Below are 25678 nucleotides of genomic sequence, written 5' to 3' on the forward strand. Positions count from 1 at the left end.
CAATCTGTTTTCTCATTGTCTGATCTCCCAGGGGTCTGTGTGAGACCTATATTCTTCTTTTAGTTTTTCTTCATTTGTGTGGTTTTTCCCCCTCTCTACTTTTTCCTTCCCTCCACGTCACTGTCTTCTTTAATTCTGTTGTTCAGGGGTAAAGGGATTGGTTTTACTTCTGTTTGTTCAATCTCCTATTCGTTATGTATTTCCTCTTACTTTGTTCAATTCTGGAGTTGCACTATAGGTTGGAGGTGGTCCTTTTTGCAGTTTTGAGATTTACTTAAGGGGAGAGCTGTGATTCAAAATCTGTCTGCAGGTCCTGGTATTCACTGACAGGTGTGTGGATAATGTGGAACCCACTTCCCACTGCCCTGGAATCTGTCCGTGCAGTGGCGCTGTAGGTTTACTCCCTGAAATAAATTGTGGTTAGCAGAGGGGAGAGAATGGAGCAGATAGTGGATTGAAGAGGGGAGTGGAGAGATAGAGGAGTAAGGGGGGAAACAAATGAGTGTGCCAACAAATAGAGAGAGAAGCCTATACTGAAACAGATAAAAACAATAGACCACAGCTACAGACAAACCAACTCTCATACAAAAAATAAAAAATAAAAATAAAACTTATAGTGATGCTAACATACAAGCTAGCCAACCACCTTGTTAGTGTGCTGTTCCTCTATACAAAGATATGGTTTACAGAGAGAAGAAAAGAGAAGAAAAGGAAGAGAAAAAAAAAAAGGAACAATACAGTAGGAATAGAATTAAGTCATTAAACTAATAGAATCAATGAAGCACACTCTGAGACATTTCGTTTAAGTCCAATGTCCTTTCAGGTCTGATTTCTAGTTTTCTTTTCAAGCTGGTAAATTAGTTTGCAGTTAGGGTCAGTTGGCCCTGATCTGCTGTGAAGGACAGTCCAGATTACCCTCCGTTCAGCACTCTGGTCTATGTCTTTATCAAGCTTGTTTCTCCCGTTTCGGTGTTGTTACCTTGAATCGCCAGCAGGTGGTGCTATCTCAGCTGCTCGCCCCAGAGGGGGTGGGCTGGACAGGAACAAGATGGCTGCCTGCCTCAGGGCAGGCAACAGGAGCCTTATAGTGGGCGGGCAGGACAGTCTCGGTCACAGGAGAGGTGGCAGCGATCCCAGCAGATCTTCCCTGAAGGGGTTTGATGTGGATCGCCTCGGGCCCAGGTGGTGTGATGTGCTACGGCCGTCATGGAGGCTGCGTCAGCGGCGGTGGCAGCGGAGGCGGGGGGAGGGGCTGTGGTGGTGGCGGCGGCGGTGGCACCGTTTGCGCCGCAGTGACTGTCCAGTCTGTTGCGATGTCCCAGCGGTGGCAACGGCGGAGCTCCATATGAAGAGCCGGCTGCGATGTTGAGGTCCACAGGCCCCCAGGGCGAGAGTCAGAAATCCAATGCAGATCTCCTTTGCAGAGGGCTTCAGAGACCAGGTTGCCCCGTCGCCATCTTGCCACTTCAACTTCCAATAGTCTTAAACATGCTCTACCTAAGACTTTCATTGTTGGTTTGGAAGTGTTCCAAATTTTTTTCTCAGGAGAAAATCCAAACAGTAGTTGTTTTGTCCTGCTGAGTGGCTGAGAGGAACAGTAGTGTCCCACACATTGGCAGAGCCTTGAAAGGACACCAGAAGTAACCCTGACACTCGGCAAAAGTGTTTATTGGCCAAAAATGCCTTCTTATGACAGGAGCATGGGTCCTCAAAGCTTGCTCCTCCACAGATAGCATAGGACACAGGCCTTGACTGTCTCGCCAAATGTCCCCAAACTTATGCAACCTGAGGAAACTCCATACACCCCATGGAATTGACTGTGATATCATTTATGTCATTACCATAAGCCTTCCACATCTCTTCACCAATACCTTATTTCATAAGCTCCTTGAGTACAAAATAGTGCCTTTCACCAAGCATATTGTTAATAAATCATTATCAAATAAATGTTTGCATGACACAATGTCCCTGAGAAGCACAGGAAGACTGCAGAAACAGACATCCCATCTTCAAGATGAACATTCACAGTTGGCTTCTCACTGTGATAAATTGCTGGTGCACATTACAGACTTGAATGACCTAACCCAAAGGGAATTAAAGCCAAAGGCAAGAATTTCTGGAATGTGACAGAGGAACCCTGGGGGAGCTGACATCCCAGACTTGGTTTAATGGATTAGATGAGAGTGAGCCAAGAACAGATACATTCTCCAGAATTCTTGACTTTCTCTGACTGTATCTTCACCTGAATAACTTCCTGATTCCCTAGGACATGGACTTTTGACCAAGTGCTTATTTTTATCAACATATTATTAAGTGTTAACCCACCCAAGACTCTAAAACCTATGAACCTTTGTTTAGAATAATAAAAGAAACTGAAGTCTAGAAATATGAAAATAATATAGAAATTACAGAAAAAGTGGAGTTAGTGTACAAGAGTAGTGAGCTGCTTCTTATGCTTTTTCTAAGTGCCTTTTAAAAAGCATGAGTTGACATGAGAAAATCTCAGCTGATTTGCTTTTAACTGCTGTTGGCCAGGACTTTTCTTTCCTATCACATGATAGTTAAAAAGCGTATCTGCCATTATGAAAAGGGCATCTAAACACCCTAGAAGGGCCCTTAATGAATACATGTGCACTTACCTGCAGGGTGTGGGCCTTGCAATTCCTTTTCTTTGTTCTTTTTTTAAGGACAGGGAGCACAGTGTATGTTTTTCACCTGAACATATTGTGCAGTGGTGGGGACTGGCCTTCGGGTGATCCTCCAGTTAGTGAACATTATGCACAATATAAAACATCTGAACCCTGACACCCTCCTCCCTTTGTACTGTCCCCAGTGTCTGTTATTTCCATCTTTCCTATTTAGCTCCCGCGTGTGAGTGAGAACATGCAATGTTTGGTTTTCTGTTTTTGAATCAGTTCCCTTAGGATGATGGTCTCCAGCTCCATTAATGTTGCTACAAAGGACATGATTTCATTCTTTTTTATGGCTGAATAGTATTCTGTGGTGTACATGTATCACAGTTTCCTTAATCAGTCAATCATTGATGAGCACTTAGGTTGGTTCTGTTGTTTTGCTATTGTAAAGAGTGCTGCAGTGAACATATGAATACAGGTAATTTTATATGATCATTTTCTTTCCTTGGGTAGAAGGTACCTAGTCATGGTAGTTGTATCGTTAGTTCTTTGAGAAATCTCCATACTGTCTCCTTAGGGTTGAACTCATTTACTATCCTACCAACCATGGATAAGTGTTCCTGTTTCTCTACATCTGCACCAACATCTTTGTTCTTTGACTTTAAATAATAGCCATTCAGAATGGTGTAAGATGGTATCTCCTTGTGGTTTTAATATGCATTTCTCTGATGATTAGAGATGCTGAGCATTTTTTTCATATGTTTGTTGGCTGCTTGTGTGTCTTCTTTTGAGAAGTATCTATTTATTTCCTTTGTCCACTTTTTGATGGGGTTATTTTTTTCATATTGAATTGATTTAATTCCTTGTAGATTCTGGATATTAATTCCTTTTCTGAGGCAAAGTTTGCAAATATTTTCCCCCATTCCTAGGTTTGCTGTTCACTTTGTTGATTATTTCTTTTGCTGTACAGAAACTTTTTAGCTTAATTAAGTCCCATTTGTTTAATTTTGTTTTTGTCATTATTGCTTTTGGGATCTTTGTCATGAATTCTTTGCTTGGGCCAATGTGCAGAAGAGTGTTTCCCTAGGTTTTCTTCTAGGATTTTTTATAGTTTCAGGTCTTGCATGTAAGTATTTAATCCATCTTGAGTTAATTTTTATAGATAAGGAAAGGTAGGAGTCTAGTTTCATCTTATGCATGTGGCCAGCCAGTTTTCCCAACACCATTTACTGAATAGAGTTCCCTGAAGATGACACACTCATCAGATTCCCACAGAGAGAGGGATCTTAGAGATACCTTTTGGATACCTTTTATAAACCATCTGCATCTTATGAATCTTAAAGTAAAAATGCCTAAAGAAACCTCCCAAAATCTATCATTTTTTTTCTTATGTCTAAAGTGCATAGAAAGTTAAAAGTAGAAAGCCATGTGTTAGATGTCATGACAGACATTAACGTTCAATGGAAAATGGGGGATACTTTGGACGTATCATCTTGCAGTCCTTTCCGTGGCTGCAAATGTGGATGGTGGGAGTTGTTTTATGAGCCCGGGCTGGGGTTGCATCAAAGTCGTGTTCTGCTCAAGGTGTCTCTGTGTACTTGTCATGTCCATGAGATACAGCTCTCCTCTGGCCATAACCAAACCCTCAGGGTCCTAGGCCTTCTACCTCCGACATTCCCTGAAACTGTTTAATGCAAGCCACAGCCCCCATGACCTCTTCTCAGGATCCCTTTCCCTGGACCACTCATGGTGGTCTCAGGCTGGGCTTCCATGGTCCTTTCCCATCTTCCCGTGGCCTACAGAGTAGACATGTACCATCAGGAGGGCGCGGCTCCTCCACCCCAGGCGTGTGTTGGGAGGGGCTGCCTTTGTGTGCACCCCTGTTGACCCAAGACATCCAGGGACTCAGATTCAGCTGGAGAATGTGCTTGTAGGTAGAACTGTCCCCAAGTAAGCAGTGACCTCTGACATCACTGAGCTTGCAGTTTTGACACCAGTCTTTAACAGCACAGTATGTGTGGACACCATCCGAGTCCACCATGTAGACAGCTGGGCTGAAAGCGCAGATGGTGAATATGCTGGCAGGACCCACCCACTGCTCCTGGTGTCCCGGCTCTGGGGTAGCTACCCTCAAGTGAGCCACACCCCACAAAAGTCCTCAGGGCAAAGGATGTCATTGGGGTCCACGATCTTGAGAAGCATGGGTGCAGGAGCTGCCCCCCTGCAGAGGACAGAGTTCTCTCCATCATCACCATGCCTGACAGAGCTGTCCTGGGAAGCTGAAGTCTCAGTGATAAACGGGCAAAGCCCGGCTGTTTAGGGCAGCTTCTCTTTCATCCCAAGCTGTGCTGTTTCTTGTGTACATTTGCCAGACCTGTAGGTTTCATGGTGATGGAATGTCATTCCACAGTGATTCTGATATTTCTCAGCTAGCAGATACTCACTCTAAAGCAATGTATTACTTTAGTTTTGTTTTAATGATTTCTTTTAATTTTGCATTTTCCCCTCAGAAATAACTTTGAACTATAATCCCCATCAGCAGTAACAAGCATTATTTAAGGTTCTGGGGTGATTGTGATGAGGTGCCTCATGTCCCCCTCAGGAAGAAGCAAGTCATCTTGAGAATATTTATTGATAAAGCAACAGAAACTAAGATAAGACATGTATACAGAGCTTAGCTAGATGCCTCTGATTTTGACACTTCCACTCTTATGTACGGGTGACCTGCAAAACAAAACGTCCCCTTCCCTCCCTGGCCTTCCAAGGCATGGGCTGTTTCCCCAGAATCCCCACCCTAATAAATAAACAATCCCTGCAAATGCTGCCCCTGCCCCTGGTTGTCTTGTCAGCTCATTAGGAGAGGACTCATTCTATTTCCAATTCATAGCCATGCTCCTCAGGATTTAAAGTCTGGGGAAACAGCATCTCGACCGTCCCGTAAGACAACCCAGGAACTGGGGCATTCCAAGGTGTGCTCCCCAAGCTTAGGCATGGATTGATCTCACCACTGGCTCCCAGCCCCTTCTCCAGGCTCTCAGGGAACGTGTGGGGGCAAGAGGAAGACCATGATCAGCGTGCCCCACTGGCCATGGGATCTGATTGTCCAGGTCATGCTCAAAGCCACATCCCTGGAGCAGGAGACTGAACCACCTTGCAGGGGACTCGGGAGACATGAAAATGTTGGCACTCTGCCTTTCTGAGCCTGTATCCAATGAAGTTCATTGTCTTCTTAAGTGAAAATGAAGAGTCCTGTCTCCTGGGACTCAGTCACCCTCCCCGTGAAATGCCTCCCTCAGCAGGAAGGTCTGTGCACTTCGCAGTATGTCATTTATATCACGATCACAAAAACACCGGAGCAGAGTTGCCTTGGTATTTTATGTTTTAGAAGCAGGCTGCACTTTTGGGGTTAAATTCTTCTTTCTGCCCTCAAGAGTCCTTCAACTTTTATATGCTGTTAGTCTCGTGTTTCATAATGAATATATATTGTTCTCTAACTTAAAATACTGGGCTGCTTTACCTCATTTGGGGGAATGTGATTAAATTAACAGCCAAAAGCCATATGGGTAGACCCCGTGAAAGTCATCACCACCACGCCGAGTGCACGCGTAATTCTGTCCTGCAACTGGCAGTGCTGAGGGTTATCCAACGCACTTAGCCTTTTCCCACACAATGGGCTTGTTCCTCATCTAGTCCACACCCCCTCAGAATCTTGGGAGGCCAGCGGGTGCTAGAAGTTCGAGAACAACCTCAGCAGACCAGTGCCCGAGGTCACCATGTCCTGCCTAGCACCTGTGCCTGGCGCCGCCACCTCACCTGGGACACGTCCTCCTGCACAGGCAACCCCGTGGAGCTCCTGCCCACATGTCACTGTATGTGCAATGGAGACCATCTCAGACCCATGTGGGTTTTCTGGTCCTGCTGCCAGGAGCTTGGTCTCTGTTGACCGGGAGACCCGTCGGGGGCCATGGGCAAGCAGGGACCTGGTGGCTTCTGGAGCCTCTGGCTTCTGTGGCCCCTAGAATTTCCGGTCTGTTTCTTTCCCAGGGACTATCTGAAGAGATACACAACTTTTTTCTGGAAAGCAGAGCTCGCCCCTTGTCTGTGGGCTTTTCCTACAGATGAAAATCTACTTTTCAGTTTGTGCAGACGGGGCTCGCGGGCGTCTTCACGCTCAAATTCCCCAACCCCAGGAAGGCTCACATCTGTTTTCTGATACGTGGGATTAATGAAGTGGAAACAGGCGTCAACGGATTCTGCTATAGGCAACTAACATGCACTTGAATAAAAATAATGAAAAACTCAAGTGCCAAAAGGAAACTTATGAAAACCAGAGCGTGCTTAATCGTATCAACGTGCTGGTCTCCTCATGACTTGGCCGCCGTCGCAGGTGACCGCCATGTACGCAGGAACTGCCACCTGGGATCCAGGGAGTCACGGGATGCCACATTTCTCCACACATCAGGGCCCGTTTCTGGTGATGTTCTAGCATTTCTCCCACCAAGAGGGCCTGTCCTCCCACTTGACACACCCGTCAGCCGTGGGCTTCACAGATCCCCATCCTCTACTTCCCAGGTGGACTCCAGAGACCAGAGTGCCCTGAATTTAGGATGTTCCAGGAGCTCCCTGGAACTTAGTAAATACCTAGTCCATATTTGGCAGAGGTCAGCTGTCACCAACAGTGCAGGACAGACCTCCTCTCTGCTGTAGTAGGGACCGCCCAGGCAGACATGCTCACGCCTCAGTGGCAGACACTCAGGCATCTCCGTAGCCTGTGCTCAGCTGCAGCAGAGTCTGAGGGAGCCTGTTCCAAGGAGGAGGCAGCCCTCCCAGCCACAAGGGACACCTGGACTCGCAAGGACAGCCATCCCTCTAGGCCTGATGTCTCGCAGTTTCTCTTCTCTATTTTCTTCTCAGCTTTTTCCTCTTCTTTCTCTCAAGTATTCCAGGAGCTTTAGGGGAAAAAAATAGTTGAACAAAATGTAAATGAGGAAGAGTTAAATCTGTCACCTGTCCCTTGAATAATTGTGCATGAATAGACTAAAAGAGGAAACAAGTCCCTCTGACATCAGCCCTCAGTGAATCCCCAAGCTTGAATCACGAATGTCACACGTCCCCTGGTTCCCGGCTCCCTGCCTGTGGCTGTCCCTGCGTTCCATTGACTTGCATTCATTGGTGAAGCAAGGGCCAGTCCCATGAGTGCCTGCATATGCGTGTTTCCCCAGCCAACACCTCTTGAGAGACTTCTCCGTGAAAGGAAGGCGCCCACAGCCAGGAGCCTTGTTGTTCATGCCACCTATGCCGCAGAGGAGAGTCTGATTCGAGTCCGGGCATGACTATAACAGTAGGCGCAGTGAAGGCAGGACCCCAGAGCAAGTGGATGCTCCTTGTATGAGTCACCCTGAGTTTGGTGTGGGATGAAGGCCTCAGGTATTGAGTTTAGAGAATTCCAGAGCGGTCAAAGGGAAAGAAGAGGTGGAGGCTGACCATGAAATGACATCTGGATGGAGAGGTGCGTTGCAGAAAGTTAGGTTTAGATAGACTGAATGGTGGGGTCACTCCTGAGCCCTGAGAGGCCACGCCCAGTCAACTCCTGGCTTTGCAGTCCCTATGCTCCATCCTGCTGGGGTGTGTTGGGACTCTGGTGTACAGCTGCTTCCAAAGAGACAGGCACTCAGGGCTCCCTCCCTGCCTCCCTTTGGTCTCCAGATGAACATGGCTCTGGGAAGGGACTCCATGGTGGTGGTTAGTGGCCATCCCCAGACTCCGGCTCACCTGTGTCACCTGCCTTTGTCTTCTCAGCGTGATATCAGCATGGTTCTTATTGTTCCAAGTATGGCTGCTTTGCCTGCAGCACTGGGGGAGGGAGGTCTGTTCCCCTGGGTGCCATTTGGAAGATCCATGAGCTATGAATGCCTGTGAAGCTTTGTCTCATGTAGTAATTCAACATGTCATGTATCTCAGTCAGCAGTGACCATGCTCCAGATCACATGGACACAGCCACGTGTTTGCCTGTGTTCCGATTCATTGCTTAACAGCAGGGTCACCCCACTTACTGATTTCCGAATACTAACACAACCTCATTTTCTATTTTAGAGAAAACTCTGTTATGCTTCTTGAGTTCTAAGAGTCATGAAAACATGTGTGTGTGTGTGTGTTTTTTCCCTTAGGTTGTCCTGGTGCCAAGAAGCATGAGTTTCTGACAAGTGTTCTAGATGCGCTCTCAACAGACATGGTCCATGCTGTCTCCGATCCTTCCTCCCCATCGGGCAGGTGCGCTGTGTCTATCATGGGACTGGGGCAGGGGGACCAGAATTTGAGGGAATCTGGGAAGTTCAACCATTAGATGTGTGAGACCTTGTCAGCTTATGTGAACACAGTAGAGCCCAAAAAATGACCTTGCAACACCTGGCATTGCTTGGCTGATATTTCTTGGAACATGACTAACTCACTGAGGATGTTGTCACAGCAGCTGGAGGCCCTTAACCATGATCCCTAGAGCCTCCGTGGGTGGTAGCCCTGTCCCTGTGGATGTGGGGCAGGGAGGAAGGATGGAGAGAGGAGGGTACCTACATTAGACAGTTCGGTGCTGTGGAATTGCGTGTTTGAGTTATAGACTGGATTGTAAAGGCTTTGAATGAAAATATTTAACTTAAAGTTCTCAAAAAGTGATTTGTTTATTGCAGTACCATATATAACACATCAATTTGCCATCTTAACCATTTTCCAGGGCATCAGTGATCTGTGACATTCACAGTGTTCACAGTATGATTTTTTGGAACCCTAGAAATGTCATCCTCAGGGACAATGCTCTCCTGGGTCAGGGCCTTGAGGCTGGCACAACTTCCATGGGTAGGTTTTCTGACCCTGGCCTCCACCTTCTGTGGACACACTCAGACAGGCATGCCCCCAGGATTTCACTGTTACGAGGTTTCATGAATTGGGTATTTCCCCCTGAACTGGCAACAATTCATCTATTTATTTCAAAGAATCTTTTCTGTTGCAGGCTTAGACACCAGGACCGTCAGAGTGACATTCAAGCTTATGAGATAGGACAGTGGCAGGAAGGGACCGCCTGTGGTGTCTGTGTCCTGACGACGCTTTGTTCCTTGCAGGCTCTCGGAGCCCGATCCCAGCCACACCCTGGAGGAAAGGGTGGTGCACTGGTACTTCAAGCTACTTGACAAAAACTCCAGTGGGGACATTGGCAAAAAGGAAATCAAGCCCTTCAAGAGGTTCCTCCGGAAGAAATCAAAGCCCAAGAAGTGTGTGAAGAAGTTCGTGGAATACTGTGACGTGAATGATGACAAATCCCTCTCCGTCCAGGAGCTGATGGGCTGCCTGGGCGTCACCAAGGAGGAGGGCAAAGCCAGCACCAGGAAGCGCCACAGTAAGAGCCTTTGCACTCACCCCGCGCTGTGGGAGACATCGTGTCTTATGCCCATGCAGGCCACTTCCTCAGCATTGTGGACAATCTTCACGGTCCAAAGATGCAGGAAAACACAACATGCTTTTTAGTTACAGCCTGACCGGGCAAGCGCCGTGCCAAGGGGCACGAGCTAGGGGTTGGAGTGTAGGCGAGTCTTTTACTGTTCAGATCGGGGGGTGGCTTCCCAATCATGTGCTGGCTTGATAGTTGAGGTACAGATCTGGGGACCATTGAAATTCCCACTGATATGGTTTGAATGGTTGCCCCTTGAATCTCAGGCTACGGTGTAGTCCCCAGCATTGGGGGTGGGCCAGGTGGAGGTGATTGGTTATGGTGGATCCCTCGTGAATGGCTGGGCGCCATCCCTATGGTCATAAGCAGGTTCTGGCTCTGTCAGTTCATGTGAGAGCTGGTCGTTTAAGAGCCTGGTACCTCCTCCTCCCTCTCCTGCTTCCACTCTTGCCATGTGACATGCCAGCTCCCCTTGCATCCACAAATTAAAGCTTTCCAGGGCCACCCCAGGATCCCGTGGATGCTGGCACCACGCAGAACTATTAGCCGAACAAACCTGTGTTCTTTACGAGTGACACAGCCTCAGGTGTTCCTTTACAAATATGCAAAACAAACACCCACACTGGCCAGCTGCATCCATGAATTCCTACAGCCAACACTGACTTCTCACAGAACAATAAGCAGGAGACGCTTCACACGCACACAGATCTAGCCAGGAACATCATTTGAATAACACTGAGCGACCATAATGACAGGAATAAGGACACGACACAGGAGACAGAGGCTGTATCCCGTGCCAGCTATGAGGACTTGTCCCACAGCCGAACTCCACAGTCAGGAGGAGCTCAGAGAACACAGTGTGAGGATGTCTACTGTCAGTTCTCAGATAGTAAAATCACTGCTGTGTCCAGACCAGTTTGCCCAGCAGCTTTAGATACTCTACCAGTTGAAAATACTTTCTACATGAGCCTGGCCTACCTAGCCAGCAGCTGCAGGGAGAGAGTGCCTCCTATGACCCAGAGCCTGGACGTCCTCAGGGCCAGTATGCATGGACCAGCCAGGCCTGGGCATCAGGAGCCCCATCCTGCCTCCCTCAGGACCTCGCTTTCCTGGTGTGCATGAGGAAAGGGTGGTGCACTGGGCAGGCAGGCAGAGACCTCTCTCAGTACTGGCCCGGTATGGTTCTTAAGTTCTGCTTTTGACTTCAGAAACACACCTAGAAAAGAACACAAGTGTGCAAGTATGTTCTAGAACATTCACACCCTGGACCCTGAGTCCCTCCAGCCATGGAGCTCAGCTGGAGGGCAGGCCCTCGACACTGGCCCGGAATGCAGGTTCCAGGGGCCTGACTGTCACCTGCGTTGTGCTCTCGTGCCTGTCATGATGGTCACTCGACGATATTCAACCAAGGGGTACCTGGCTAGCTCTGTGTGAGTGAAGCACTTCTTGCCAATTGCTTTGTGAGAAGTCAGTTCTGGAAAATTCAAGCTTCATCTTGAAGATATGGGTACAGGGTCTCTGCCCTGACACCTTTCCCACTGTCCTGACAGTCCTCCTGGAGACCAAGGGGTGAAATGCACACTGCCTCCCTCGCAGAGGTGAGCAGGAGGATGGAGGGAGGCTCCAGGTCTCTCTGACCCAGCTCTGTCAGGTGGGTCAGATGGCGAAATCCACAGCCTAACAGACGCTCCTTCTCTATCAAGGACTCTTGGCAAGTGTGGGCGGAGCTGGGCTCTGACAAGACTAAAGGGAGGAGAAGCCACACTGGCTGGTCAGCCCCAGAGCCTGCAAGCTGGAAGTGCCCCCTCGCCACCATGGGCATGGGGACAGGGACACCAAACCTGCTGCCCATGGGCTAGAAGGTCACGATCTGCTCCCACCTTGGGGTTCAAAGCTTCATTTCACTCTTGCCGCCTTACTGGGGCGATGAGGCTGCAGGAGGGACGCTTCCATCACGTCCACAGATAAGGACACCCAGGGCCTTGCAGTAGTCATCACTCAGATCTGAGTCTTCCTGGACAGCACCATACCCAGCAAGGGTTCGTGAGGCTGGAAATCATCCCCCATCATGGGCCACACTTCCTGTGGGGTCTTTTTAATCCACACCAGGGCACACATGCTACCATCCATGTGTCAGGGTGAAAAGCCAGAAGTGCCCGTTGGCCGGTGCCCCATTCCCTCGCTCTCTCCCTCTCTGTTGGGGCACCTTTCCACTAGGATCCCGGCATGTCTCTCTTCCTACCGCCAGGTGCTGCTTCAGGCTCTTGGACTGGGACCGACTTTGTCCGTGTTGTGCTGCTACCTCAGATTTCCACAGGCAAAAGGAGATTTGCCATGAACAGCAACATGTTGGCTCACGGTTCTGGAGGCTGGGAGGTCTGAGATTACAGGGTCAGCATCTGGCAAGGGGCTTCATACTGTGATACCCCATAGTGGAAGGTCAGAGAGAGGGTGAAAAAGAGTAAGAGGGGTCACATGCTTTCCTTACAGGAACCCCCTCCAGAGGTGACAGCATTCCTCCACTTATGAGGGCAGAGCCCTTGCAACCTGGACACCCCCTATGGGTGCTCCTCCCAACACCTCTGCACGGGGGATCCATTTCCCACATGTGAGCTTCAGGGGACATATTCATGGCATAGCTGGCTGCATTCCCTACCTCGTTTCTTGCTTTTTCTGTTCTTCGGGTCCCCACTTAGGACCCTGGAAGCCTAGTGACTAACTGCTGTTTTAGACATAAAACCTGCCAGCAGGTCAGTGTGGGAAGCCTGAAGATGCCACGGAGGGTGGAGAGCACGTGGCTGCCGGGTCTACAGGACAGCTGGGGTGGTCTTCACTCCTGATGGCCCCAGATGGGGAGGATGAGCAGCCACTGGCAATGCACGGAGGTGGTTACTCAAATCTTTGCTGCACGATGACGCAGGACACCTCACTGCACATTCTTCCCCGGGGCTATGTGGGGCTCTCCCTCCGTTGAGGAAACCAGTCTCTGCGTTTCTACAAAAGGCAAATTCTTGTGGTTGTGATGAGCAAATTACGTGCAGGCGGAGAAGAGTGTAGAATCTGTTCTTTTCAACCTTTTAATCTCCATCTACTTCCAGGCAGCACGGGCTGGCCTCTCATTCGCAAGGATTCCCTCAGATGGGAGTTGTCTGGGGGACTGAGAAACACCCAGACCCCAACCCCTCCACGGCCTTGTGCTTGAGGGTCACACAGTGGATGCCCCTCGCTGGGGCAGATTTCCATCCATCAATTTTTTACATTCAACTGAAGTAAATGTAGACACTTTGTGGGGGAGGGCAGGTGGATGAGTTCCAGAAATTGGTAGGGTTTCAGGTGGAATCATTGGCCCCAGAGCTGTGATTATGGTGACAGAATTCTGAAAGAGTCAGGATCAAATCATTTCAAGATGGATCTTCAGCAGTCAAGGTGTTCTCCTGAAAGCCCCAGAACCCCCTCCTCCCCCAGGGCCCTTGCAGAGAAACCCCTGGCTTCCCCAACCTGAACCAGCTGCTGGACACAGCTCACACTGTGACCTGGGCAAGCGTAGACCAGTCATTCCCAGAAGCATTCATCACGGAGTTTGTGTGTGTGTTTTAACATCAGGCCTTGATGGAGTTTGGAACATATAATATCTACTAAGCCCTGCAGAGAGGGCAAAGCATCTAGTGTCAGTAAGCTGTGAGCACAAGTGGTGCAAAAGGCTTCAGCACAGTAGGCAGATTAGCTTGCAAAGGTGTGAAACTCCCCCCATAGCAGTTTCCAGGATCTCAAGGTTTCAATGAAGGGCATGGTTCCCTTCTGGAATTGCTTCATTCTTCAGGTGATTTTAATCATTCATTCATTTAACAAAAATGCAGAGTATTTTCGATGCATGAAGGCATGGAGAGAGATGCCGAGTCTCAGTGATTTCACAATATCTAGGAAAGAAGGAAAATGTTTTACTGCAATGTGACAAAGAAATGGTGATTTGTGCCAAATGCTGTCAGTGATGGAGAAGAGAGTCTAGCTCTGCTGAGGAGTTTGAGGAGGGGCTCAGTGGAAAGGATGGCTTGAAGTCCACGCCCAGCAGCCCACAGAATGGATGACGGACATTCCAGACAAGTGTCAGGCATCTCAAGGACACGTCAATGCCTCAGTCCTGTCGGGCACCTCAAAATCAAGCTATTCCTAAACGCTTTGGTCAGGGACAGTGCGTGAACTACGGACTGAGTACTCTTCCCTGAGAACAGCTGCACTGGGATGATCCCAAGCTCAGCAAAGTTTGCCCTTTGTAAAACAAATAACATGGCAAGCTGATCTTCCTGAAGATCCTGGTCATTCTTGCTCTTATCTAGAGAGGGACATCAGAGGTCTTGGATGTGATTGCTCCCAAGGGATTCATCCAGATTGTTCTAACAGTACCCTTCATCTTCCTTTTTCTGTTTGCCCTTTGATCTGATTTTTTCAAGGCACCCAAATGCCCTTGTTAAAACCTAGGCTCAACCTCTTCTCTACCACAACTTCCCAATGAATCCACATCTCACTTGAAGAGAAAAAGAGTACTTCCAATAAGACAAGTTGTGCATGCCATCCTTCCATCCTTCCCTCATCTCCCCTGCGGCCCTCCTGTCACTGAGCTCCTCCCACCCTGACCTCCTCACCCCCTCTCCTGATGTGGGCCTGGAGTGTGGGCCTGGTCTCCCAAGGGTAGGGGCAGGGACAGGCTGGGAGCACATAACACCTCATGGGGAGGGGCAGATGGAGTACAGCAGGCTTTTGGGATCATCACATGTAAGGACACGATTTCATTGCTGCGGGATCTTAAGTTATCTTCTTCTTCAGGTCCCACTGAAGACTCTGACATGTTTGAATGTTATTGTGTTATTAGAAGCCAAGAAGAAAGCTTGTGATCCATTCCCTAAAAAAAAAAATTAGCTGTAACTTTGTAAAAGTGGCAATTTGGTAAGAAACAAGGATGGAGGATTTGGATGCGTGCTTGGATGTGTGTTTAGTTGACGTTGCAGCCCCTCCCTCACTTTTCTTTTGGTAGCAGAATTTTTTAAAGTTTGTTTTGATTTTTTTTCACTGTTATTATCAGATTTTTCCTCCCAGTTTGCTTTCTGTATTTTTGCTCACTTCTGAATGATGCATTTTTTATTTTAAAAGTATGAGAAATCAAATAAAGAGTATAAATAACATATTGCCCATTACTCTCAGAGGTTATCAGATCTAGACCCATAGCTTTTCAAACACAGTCCTAGTCATATATGTGTGTGTGTATATATATATATATCATAGTGTATATATATACACACTATGATTTTTGCCTGAAAAATGAGATCATAATGCATATGCTTTCTAGATTAATCACACTTATTTCAAGCAATTGCAAAAAGGTCTTGTATTTAAATTATTGCAACTAAGACATATTGGAAAGCTTAACCTAAATTTCACTATTATAAAAATGCAAAAGAGAAATCATTGTCTTTAAATGACTGAGAATTTGTAAAACCAAGAAAGCACATATTTCTGAATAATTTAGAAAAAAATTACAAAAGATTGCAACGTGCCCTTATAATTCTCCAAAATGACCATTCCCCAGGCCCTCGACAATCGGGAAATATTCATTTTTGACAAAGTTATCTTTTCCACCCAATGTCATGCTGGCTGCATTTCTGTCAGGCGTGCTGCCTCACAGCCAGGTTGTCCCCTGCAGGCCACCTGGAAGCAATCAGCATCATCTGACACCGATGATGTCAGCTCCCCCGGCTCCTTCACATGCGAGGGCTGGGGGAATATTGTCCCCCTTTTTCTCCCTGCAGCCTCACTGGAATGTATTCTTACTGATGTGGTGTTGCTGCATATTTATTTTGATAAGTTATGTTCTGTTCTATTAAAATTAATGAGTAATCTTTTCTTGCCTTTCATGCAGTTTAAATAGTGCCTTTTCCCTCCTGTTTCTTGAATGGGACTGTCTGCCAGGTGTCACTAATGTAACTTAGATTATTTTCACCTAGAAGGCAAGGGTTTATTTTCCTTACACTTAAGAACATGAGGTTTTCCTTACTGTAACTTGTATCTAATATACAGCTACACTGTTACCAGGGTGCATGATATCAATCACAAACAATCCAACAAAAACTGGCAGTTGGTGAAGAGCCAGCCTGTCTCAGGATAGACTCAGAGCTGCATCTCATAGTCTCTGAATCTGAACCACTGAACCCAAATCCTGTTTTTTTCTCTAAAGTAGTCATGCCAGGCAGAACAGAGTGGATAGGCAGCAGCTCTCATCCTGATACTTAACCATTAAAACATACAGTTGAAATAATAATAATAGATTGAGCTACTGTCTAATATTTTGCAATTCTCTCAATACATTCATGCTTCTCCTTTTTCGTCATGCTACTGTTTGCCTTCATATGACAAGAGAAGAGTTCAAAAGTAGAACAAATGTGCTCCTTACTCAGCATTTACATAATGAGCAGACAGAACCCCCATTCACCCAGGAGTACAGGTGAGGAGAGCTGCCCCCTCTGTTGACTCATTTGAAACCTTTTGATGGAGTGCTTCCCTTTCTAGACACTGACAAAATAACAGTAAACAAAGCAGACACAAAGGTGTGTCCTTTAGATTAGGCCTGACACCTTAGCATAGACATGAGTCATCAGACGGGAGGACAGGCCCCTGATCAAGGGAGCTTGCTGAGGAAGTGGGAGGCAGAGTGGGAGGACCAGACTTTGAATGGAGGCAGGGAGGCCTCTTCTCAAGGGAGAGGAGTCCAGACTTGAAGGAATGGAAGAGAACCAGGGGGTGTTGGGGCACGTAGCCTACAGGACAGCAGGATGGGCACATCCTTGCATCCTAAGAGAGGACAGCAGATGTAGGGGGCAGGCATGCCGAGCCACCCACACCCACTGAGCTTCAGGAGGAGAGAGGCTAGGCCCTGGGGGGAAAGGGGGAAGCAGGCACCCTGCAGTGATATCTGGGAGAGGAGAGGTCAGGCCCATGGGTGGGGCAGGGTGGGGTGGAGCGGGGCGGGTGTCCTGAGAGAGCAGAGCAGATGCAGTGAGCAGGCATACCAAGGGCCCCTTGCCCATGTTGTCCAGGAGATGCTGGTCTGTGTTCTGGACAGGAGCCCATCTGAAGATTTAAGCAGGAATGACACATCTCTATGTTATGGGACCCTGTGATATAGATGACAGATGGGAAGCGAGGAGAGCAGTGAGGGGTTTTCTCAGGTCCCTGGGGGAGTAGATGGTCTGGTCAGGGCTGAGCTGTGGGTCCTGGGGTGTGTGGGCTCTGGACAGGTTCTGAAGGCAGCACCAGAAGAGTCTGCTAGTAGATGAGGTGGAGCCATCGGAAGGAAGGAGTGATGGTGACTGCATGGTTTTCTCTGAGCAACTTCAGGGTGATGCTCTAACTGACAGTGGAGACCACAAAAAGAAAGGTCTAGAGGGAAGACGTGTCTAGCCCGATTTGCTGTGAGTTGTCTGTTCAAATCCCTGTGGGGTCATGAAGTTGGGCCTGTGAGTCTAGAGGGAGGAGGAGGTCAACACTGAAGAGTCTGGCGACATGTGCATGTGGGAGCCACCAGCAAGTGATAGTGAATATTACTTGAAACCATGAGTTTGACTGCACAGCAGTGAAGGGTGTGAACAGGAAAGGTGAGGCGTGAAACCCTATGACAGTCTGCACTGTGGCAGGGAGGCAGGGGTGTTTACAAATATGGCAAAGGGGAGGCCAGGTGTGTGGGGAGAGGCATTCTGGAGCCAGTGGGGAAGGAAGAGTGAGGAGGCTGGAAGGCAAGGCTGAACCCCTTCCCCGAGGTGTCCATGCAGACACCTCAGAGTGGAGGGTGGGTTTGAGAGAAGGATGGCCTGTTCTGGACGCTCCATACTGCACCTGGTGGGGAAGGGTCACAAATAGTGCGACTCACTCGGACTGTAACTTGACTTGCAGATTTGGAAAAATTTGTTTCGAGCCAAACACTCTCATTTTAAAATTTTAATGTAAAGTCTAAAGACTTTAAAGAAAGCGGGTTGGTGCCTTGCTAAAGATTTTATTCCTAGAATCCCAGGAGGATGAGTCCACTGTCCTTGGGGACAGTTTGGTCAATACCTTTAAGAAAGTCCTCATAGTTCATGAGGTTTAAACGTTTAGGGCAGAGGGAAACATTCTTCTAACCCTGGACCAGAGCAATGTGTTGCTAGAAAATATTTGCATAGTCACTTTTAGAATCCACGACTCATAATCTATGCTCAGTGTATGGATAGTTGGCCTTCCAACCTCGGATCAAAAATATTCAGAAAAAAAACAACAGTAAAAAAAGACAAATAAAAAACAAGAAAATATAGCTGCTACTTACATGGCACTTACACTGTGTCAGGTGTCATGAGTAATCTAGAATGACTTAGAGCACACAGAGGGGCGTGTGCAGGTTGTGTGCAAACACCAGCCCATGTTATATCTGGGACTTGCATATGCGAGAGTCTTTGGTGGGCTGAGGGCCTGGAATCAGCCCCTACTGGGAATTGAGAGAAGATGGTGTATTTTTTTCTCATGTAACTAAGTTTGCCAGTTGATAACACCTTGCTAAAGTGATTTGGACTCCTTCCTGAAATTGTATTGAATCTTTCATTAAATAACACGTATTTGGATTTTAACATCTTTCTTTCTTTGTTTTCTGCTAGCTGCTAGAGGTAATGCTGAAAGCACTTCTAATAGACAGGTGAGTGTGTCTATATTTTAGCCTTGACAATTTGCTGGCTTAATTAGAGACAATAAACCTTCAGAGTTTCTGCAGATTTCCAATGAATCCCATCATCCAAGACCTGGGAGAGGCAACCTGTAACACATAAACCCCTTGGGGACTAAAACAGCTGTGGGAAATGCTATCTGAAAGCATCAGCTCATGGATTCATTAAAGACTTTTGCCCTCATTTTTTATTATTTAAAATTTCAATTATTCTGTTATTTTTAGAAAGCATTCTGAGTTATTTGCTTTATGGAAATAGTCGTGTTTTGGGTGACTTGGTGTTTGTCGTAGATTTCTTCCATTTTGTGGAGGAGGCTGTGGAACAGGAGACAGTGGGGCCCACACGTGGGTCCTTCTCATCTGCGTCCTAATGAGACAAGTGCTGGGCTCCAGAGGGGTTCCAGCTGCCTGCTGTGTGTGTTCCTGAACATCCGTCTGTGTTTCTGCATCTCTCTATGCAATTAGAGGAGGCAGTTGTGGTGTCCCCAGCACCCGGCCACAGCCTATCCAAAGGAGAGGACGTTTTCCAGAATATAAACACACAGATTCATGGCTCCCTCCCTCAAAGCCAGGGCAAAATCCTCCTTTCCTTACCACCACCCGTCAATTTGTTATTTATTTGTCTGCACCTGTTTGATGTCAGGTTGACGCTCCCTAAGGCAAACCCTGGCATTTGTTGTGGGTTTTAAGTGGAGACCTCCAGCACACACCTTGGATGTAATTTAAAACCATTTCATTAGGAAAGATGTGTGATACGTTTTCCTTTGTTTAGCAAATGTTTATGGTTTTAACTTTTTAATCCCACCGCAAATCACTTACACTTTAAAACAGGGCTGGTCTGAAAGCAATTACCCTCCCAGTGCTCCAAAGACCTCCAAAGTGTTGTTTTCCTTCGATAATGGCAATTATGGCACACGTGTGCACCACTCGGTCTTAAACAAACTCGCCTCAATGCACAAGCCTCACTCTCCAGCTTGTTCCCAGAAAAAGGAGCGAGAGCCATGTCCCCTGCCCTTTTTCTAGTGCCTAAATGAATGTACTGACTTCCATGCAGTTATTTCCAAGGCGGTTACTGCTAACCTGGAACCTGGCATTCAGTCCCAATAGGGGAACCAACTGCAACGTGCATGTGCTATAGTAATGGATGACCATAAATATTTCTTTAAATAATAAAATAATACCAAACACCAAAGGCTTTCACTGCAAGGATGAAATTAGTACAGAGCCACCACCATTCCATGCAGGGAGTAGGAAGATGCGAAGAGGTGGTGTCTTGGCAAGAGGCGAGCTGTCCCCGGGTCTGCCCAGTGTGTGCCACCACTCAGAGTGATGGGAGCTGCACAGTCCAGCTGAGATTGAGCAAGTTAAAGTGTGGGTCCATCTCCTCCAACCTGTCTCTAGCAACGGCAAAAGGCTTTTTTGAGCTGCCTGCCTGAGTATCTAACTTAAACAAAGCTCCATGAGCTCCGTGCAAGCGTGTGTGGTCACTCCTCACCAAGTTTCCAGATCTGTATCAAGAGAATAAAAGCCAACCCACAAAACTCCTAAACTTTCATGCTGCATTATTTTAAGTAATAAAACACAAGCGTGGTTTGACTTATATTTGTAGGAATTGATGGGTTTGGGAAATGTAAGTTTGTAGATTGCTATTTTTTCATTCTAAATTGCTTTTAGTTAAGAGTCCAGGTGCCTAGTGATAGCACTATAACAATATACTAAATGAACTTTTCAAGTTACACTGAAGAGGTAAAACAGTGAGTGAAAAAGATGACACACAGAATATAAAAATCAGCTCTGCCTTCATCAGATTTGAAGCACAAATTAGATTATTCAAATTATTTTTGTGTAATAAATCCAAGGTAATAGGAGAGTCTGTAAAGCGTCTAATGCATTTGTACTACTTAGAATATTTTAAATAAATACTCATTTTCTCAACTGATATCTTTTTCTTGATATTTATGATCATGTCGAGGCAGAAAAATGTTAAGAAGTTACCATGTCAGAAATGTCGTCCTTGCTTTTCATTAATCCTTGCGAGAACCTTGTGATGGCCAGCCCAGTCCTGCCTTTCACATCTACTTTAAATTAGTGCTTTTCCCATGTTGTTTCAGTTCATTCCCAGAAGGCAAGCCTTAGTCTTTACTGACCAGTGATGCACACTTCCTAATGATGTCTCTTTTTTGTCTTTTTTTTCAGCCAAGGAAACAAGGGTGAATGGCTCACAAGTCCGAGGCAGTTCCTAGACAGGTGGGAAGCTCCCTCACCAAAGAGCTATTAAAAAAACAAAAACAAAAACACATAGTATTTGCACTTTGTACTTTAAATGTAAATTCACTTTGTAGAAATGGGATATTTAAACAGACTGTCCGAATCTGTGAAATGGAAAGCTGGCTTCAGAACGTTAATCACATACAATGTATGTGTCCTCCGACCTTCAATGTACTTGGTGGAGATGTATTCTCAACGCTTTTGAGTTTAGTCCTTTCATCCTGCACAAGCTCACAGTAGAAGTCTTAGTGTAAGGCACTTGGGCCACAGCCCTGCCCTTCCCCTAGCCCAGGCTGCTGAGTCCAGCTCACCATGTTGTTGAACCATGCTGGAAGCATCATGTTTCCATGGAAGTGGGTGACATGCTGCCATGTGGCTTACACACATTACTTGGTTTGTTCATTGGGGTTTTGAGTTGGTTTGTTATGCTCTACTTGCCAGATACCCCACTCACACAATGCACCAAACAGCCATTCAACAGTTGGGTTAAGTACAGGCAGCTCCCTGGTAGGAAAGGGTGTTTCCGATTACTTTTGGTGTGATAATTTGGTTCAAGCTAACTTTGCTTTTCCCATTCAAGCTTCTGTTTGGGTTTTGCCTTGGGCTGGGATTAAATTTGAGAGAATTGCTCCTGCTGGTAGGAGGCCGCCTGGAGGGGCCCATCCTTTGAAAAGTCAACCAGGCATGGTGTGACCCAGCCGGCTATGCACGCTGGTCTGCCTGGTTTCTCTCCTAATATGGCCATGACCCAACTCCTGTGGCTCACCCCAGGGCCCACTGGAAGGCTGAGTTGTCACCTGAACAGATTATGAACAATCTCCTTAGAGAAGACACAGCCTGGATAGCTTGTGCCCTGGAGTTGGTATTGACCGCCAAGGGACTGGCCCACTGGTTCGTTGGCTCCTCTCTTCTTTTCTGAAGGCCTCAAAGGTAGAAGAACTTGTCAAGAAAGCGGAAATCCGCACTTGGGGAGAAGCATAGGAGCGGGACGCCCACGTGGTGAGTGGCAACAGGGCCCCAGTGACCATCGCACTGCCACTCGCTGACCTGGGCACAGAGGTCAGCATGCCCCTGTCACCAAGGAGCCATTCAGAGGATGGTGCCTAAGCTGGGTCCTGCAGGGGTGATGCTCTCGGCTCAGATGTTTCATTAACAAGAACCTTCGTGGTCCCAAATTCCCCAAACATGGTGCAAAATGGATATCTGTGGATGTGCTTGGGGATACATAGGCAGCGTCTCACGTGTTTATTCTGTGCAAGGGGCAGACTGCTGGAGTCCCAGACCACTCCGGGCATGCCAGCTGTGCTGAGGAAGCTGTTATGACCCTAAACTCTCTGAATGCTCTTTCATATATCTGACTTTTGAATTTAATCATTTTTTCTTAGATTAAAATAAAATATGCTTATTGACACCGTGTTAGTCTTTTCTTCCAACCACATACAGAGTTTTAATTTGCTGACCCTTTGAGATGCCCACGTTAGGGAGGATTGCTGAGGGCTGGTCTGGGTGGAGCGGGGTCCTGGCTCTGCCCCTCCAAGGCATGTAACTCTGGGCGTGCCACTTTATCTTCCTGTTCTTCGATGTCCTCCTCTGTGAAGTGGGAATGGTGGTGGCACGTCCACACCTCCCGGGTGATGATTCCAAGTGACTAGATGCAAGTGCGCAGATCACGGCCCCCCGGGTGTGCATCTGTATATGTGTGTGCCCCATCGGCTGGGTATGCTGACTCAGCACTGTGAGTCCTCCTCCTAGTCCCAGATGCTACAGGGACTTCCGAGGAACGAGAATGCCTTCGTTTTTGATTCTGGCTAGTGCTGTTCACCAAGCCACACAAGAAGCCTGAGCAGGCCCCATCTGCCCCCTCCACGCCCAGTGACCCTTCCCAGGTCAAGCTCTCTTTGGGTTTCACGCGGGTTGTTATGGTTGTGGAAGCTTCTGGCACACGTGCTTCCTCTGGAAGTCTCTACTTCCTCCTGGTAAATCCATCCACACCCACAATTTTCTCTCTACTCAGAAAAGAGTGATCTTTTAAAACTCGGTCTTGGCACTGGTGATGACCAGGGAGGACAATACCGTTAAGGGAGTCAGCAGGAAGACAGTGATCAGGATGCCACAAGAGGAGGTGGGCTTGATCTGGGTTCTGGAGCAGACAGGGGTGGTGTAGTGTCCAAGGAGAAGCCTGGACAGAGGCGGGGACAGGCGGGCAATAGGGGCGGGGTGGGGGGCAGTGGACGGCCGCGAGCCAACACAGATGGTTCTCATTGCAGAGTATTACAACTGTAAATCTGAAACAGAAATCTGTTTTCCCTACCTATGCAGTGTGACTGGTTTTAGTGAAAACTGCCTCCCGCCCAAGCCCTTCCCACCCTCCTCATGTTTGGAAAAGCTCTCCTGCATCCTTGTCACAACTCTCCCAGCTGGAGATTTATTTTAGAAGCTTATTGACCAACTCATAAATCATGCCTGTGAATGCCACACCCAGAAAAGTTTTTTTTTTAAATTACCAAGATAAAAGGTTTCTGCTTTTTTGGAACTGATGAACAGAAATGACTAACATGATCATAAACTGTCAATTGGACAATGGAATTATGCAAACAACAGAGTTACTCCAGAAAGGTAGCCTGGAATGTATACAAAGCTAAACTCAGGTCCTGTGATGGTGATGATGGGGGTGATGCAGATGATGATGGTGTGAGGATGATGTGAGTGATGCTAATTTGTAACATTAGTGATGATGTTACTAATGCTAGTGATGGCGAGGTCGATGGAGATGACAGTAACAGCGGTGATTATGGTAACGATGATGGTGGTGATTGTGGTGATGGTGATGGTGACAGTGGTGACAATGGTGGTAATGACAATTATGCTGCTGATGGTGATAATGTTCATGGTGATGATGGTGGTTGGTGGTGATGAAGACGGGGGGGGATAGTTTCCTCCCTAATACCACACATTACTACATAGACCAATATTTGGCAAGCATTTCTGATAGATTCTTAGCCATTTTTGCACATCTTCGTCCTAAAGAGCACACTGGCCATCTTTTCCCAACACTCAGTGGCATAAGCAGCACTTGTTTATTTCTGTCCTTATCCCTGTGTGCTGGCTGTGGGCGATCAGACCAGTCTGGGCCCCGCTGGACTCTGCTCTGCACTCTGTAAAGCCTCAAGTCTGTGGCAGGCTCTCCTGGAATTCGCGGGTCACCAGGCACATGTCTGCACAGCTGTGACTGACACAAGCACATATCAAGCCTCAGCTTGTGGACTATCTGCTGATATCTGCTGGTCAAAGCCCACCACAGGGCTCAGAGCAAGTCCCGAGGCAGGGAGGAGCAGTACCGAGGCCATGGCAGGGTGTTTCACCACTCAGGTTCCACCCTGCACAGAGAATCTACAAAACCTCCCAGGGACAGAGCTGAAAGCTGGGTGACAGGTACGTGGGGGCACACACGCCAAGTAGCAGGAGCTCGGGTCACTGGAAGACACAAGGGAAGCTGTAGCTGTGGCTCAGTCTACCAGCCTCAGGTTCCTATTTCCAGCCTCCAATTCATGAAGAGGTATTTAATGCCTCCCTCTCAGTGTCATGGTAAGTAGAACAGGAGATCACACATGTGGCATGCCTGACAGAAACAGGGACCCAGCAAAGGGCATGATGGACTCACCTATGGTTGCTGGAACTGTTTTTGCATCAAGTGATTCTGAATTTTCTTCTCAAAAGAGTATAAAAACATAGAACACTGAATCTCAAACCTTGAGAAATATGTCTCAGGCCCCAAATCCAAGGTCTTAGCCACCTGCAGAAGGAAGCTTCCTAAAAGACAGAAAAGGGGTATTTCCTTCTGACCCCTCAGAATTGTTAGGAAATCCTGGAAATTGTTAGACATTCTTCACTCGTAAGAAATAGAAAGTAGAAACCGACTCGCTGTGGCCCTGGCACACAGAGGGATTTTTTTGTTAACAAGAAGCCAGGCAGAAACTAGACACATGAGCAGAGGCAGCTGACAGCCCCCTACCATGTCCCAACCGTGGGGCTCTGTCCTGCTTCTGCAGAGGGTGGCCCTGTGGTCACCCTGTCCACGTGTCCTCAAGTGTCCCGACTGGGTGGGACCCAGGGCACAAGGTGGAGACAGAAGGCTGAGTGTGGCTCCTCTTATGGCTTTGGCTTCCTGAGGCCCTTCTAGTAGATTCTGCTCACTTCCTGGGCCACCAGCACCTCTTCTTGGCATCTCTAGCTCAGAGTCTACCCAGACACATGCTGCCCAGGACAGAGTGGGTTCTGGAAGGAGAGGAGGGACTGTGTTCTGGGCAGGCAGCTGAAGGCTCCTGCCAGGGACCCGCTCCCGCTCAGTGGCACACAGACACCTCAGGGTTTTTATTCCAGCTTTTATTGTGAGACACATGCTTTGTTTCCCACCTGTGTCCCCTGGCCATCTGGATGCTTTCTAAGTACTGGTAAAAAGTACTGGTAAAGGCGACACGTTAGTTCAATTCGTGAGTTCAGTTCGTGTGTTACGCAGCAAGAAGGCTTTGTGTATCTTGCTATCGATGCTTTAACTTCAGAGCAAATATATATATATATATTTTTTTTTTTTTTTTTTTTTTTTTT

General features: G+C 47.5%; 1 protein-coding gene across 2 annotated transcripts in view; it reads left to right on the forward strand.

Moving 5' to 3' along the window:
- Window positions 1–8804: 8804 nt before the first annotated feature.
- The window catches only part of LOC103253681 (SPARC-related modular calcium-binding protein 2-like), a 17596-nt gene continuing 722 nt past the window's right edge, over window positions 8805–25678 (forward strand). The window contains exons 1-4 of one of the 2 annotated variants that reach the window (XM_008051928.2): window positions 8805–8903; window positions 9746–10020; window positions 18741–18778; window positions 21002–21052. In XM_008051928.2, coding sequence (XP_008050119.1) covers window positions 8863–8903; window positions 9746–10020; window positions 18741–18778; window positions 21002–21019 — 372 coding nt within the window. In that variant the 5' untranslated portion in view covers window positions 8805–8862 and the 3' untranslated portion in view covers window positions 21020–21052. Of the gene's footprint in view, window positions 8904–9745; window positions 10021–18740; window positions 18779–21001; window positions 22485–25678 lie in introns of those variants that run through there. The other variant, XM_008051927.2, reaches the window with a different exon arrangement.

This window comes from Carlito syrichta, unplaced genomic scaffold, assembly GCF_000164805.1.
Source record: "Carlito syrichta isolate Samal-C Ts95f unplaced genomic scaffold, Tarsius_syrichta-2.0.1 Scaffold246280, whole genome shotgun sequence".
Taxonomy (NCBI): Eukaryota; Metazoa; Chordata; class Mammalia; order Primates; family Tarsiidae; genus Carlito; species Carlito syrichta.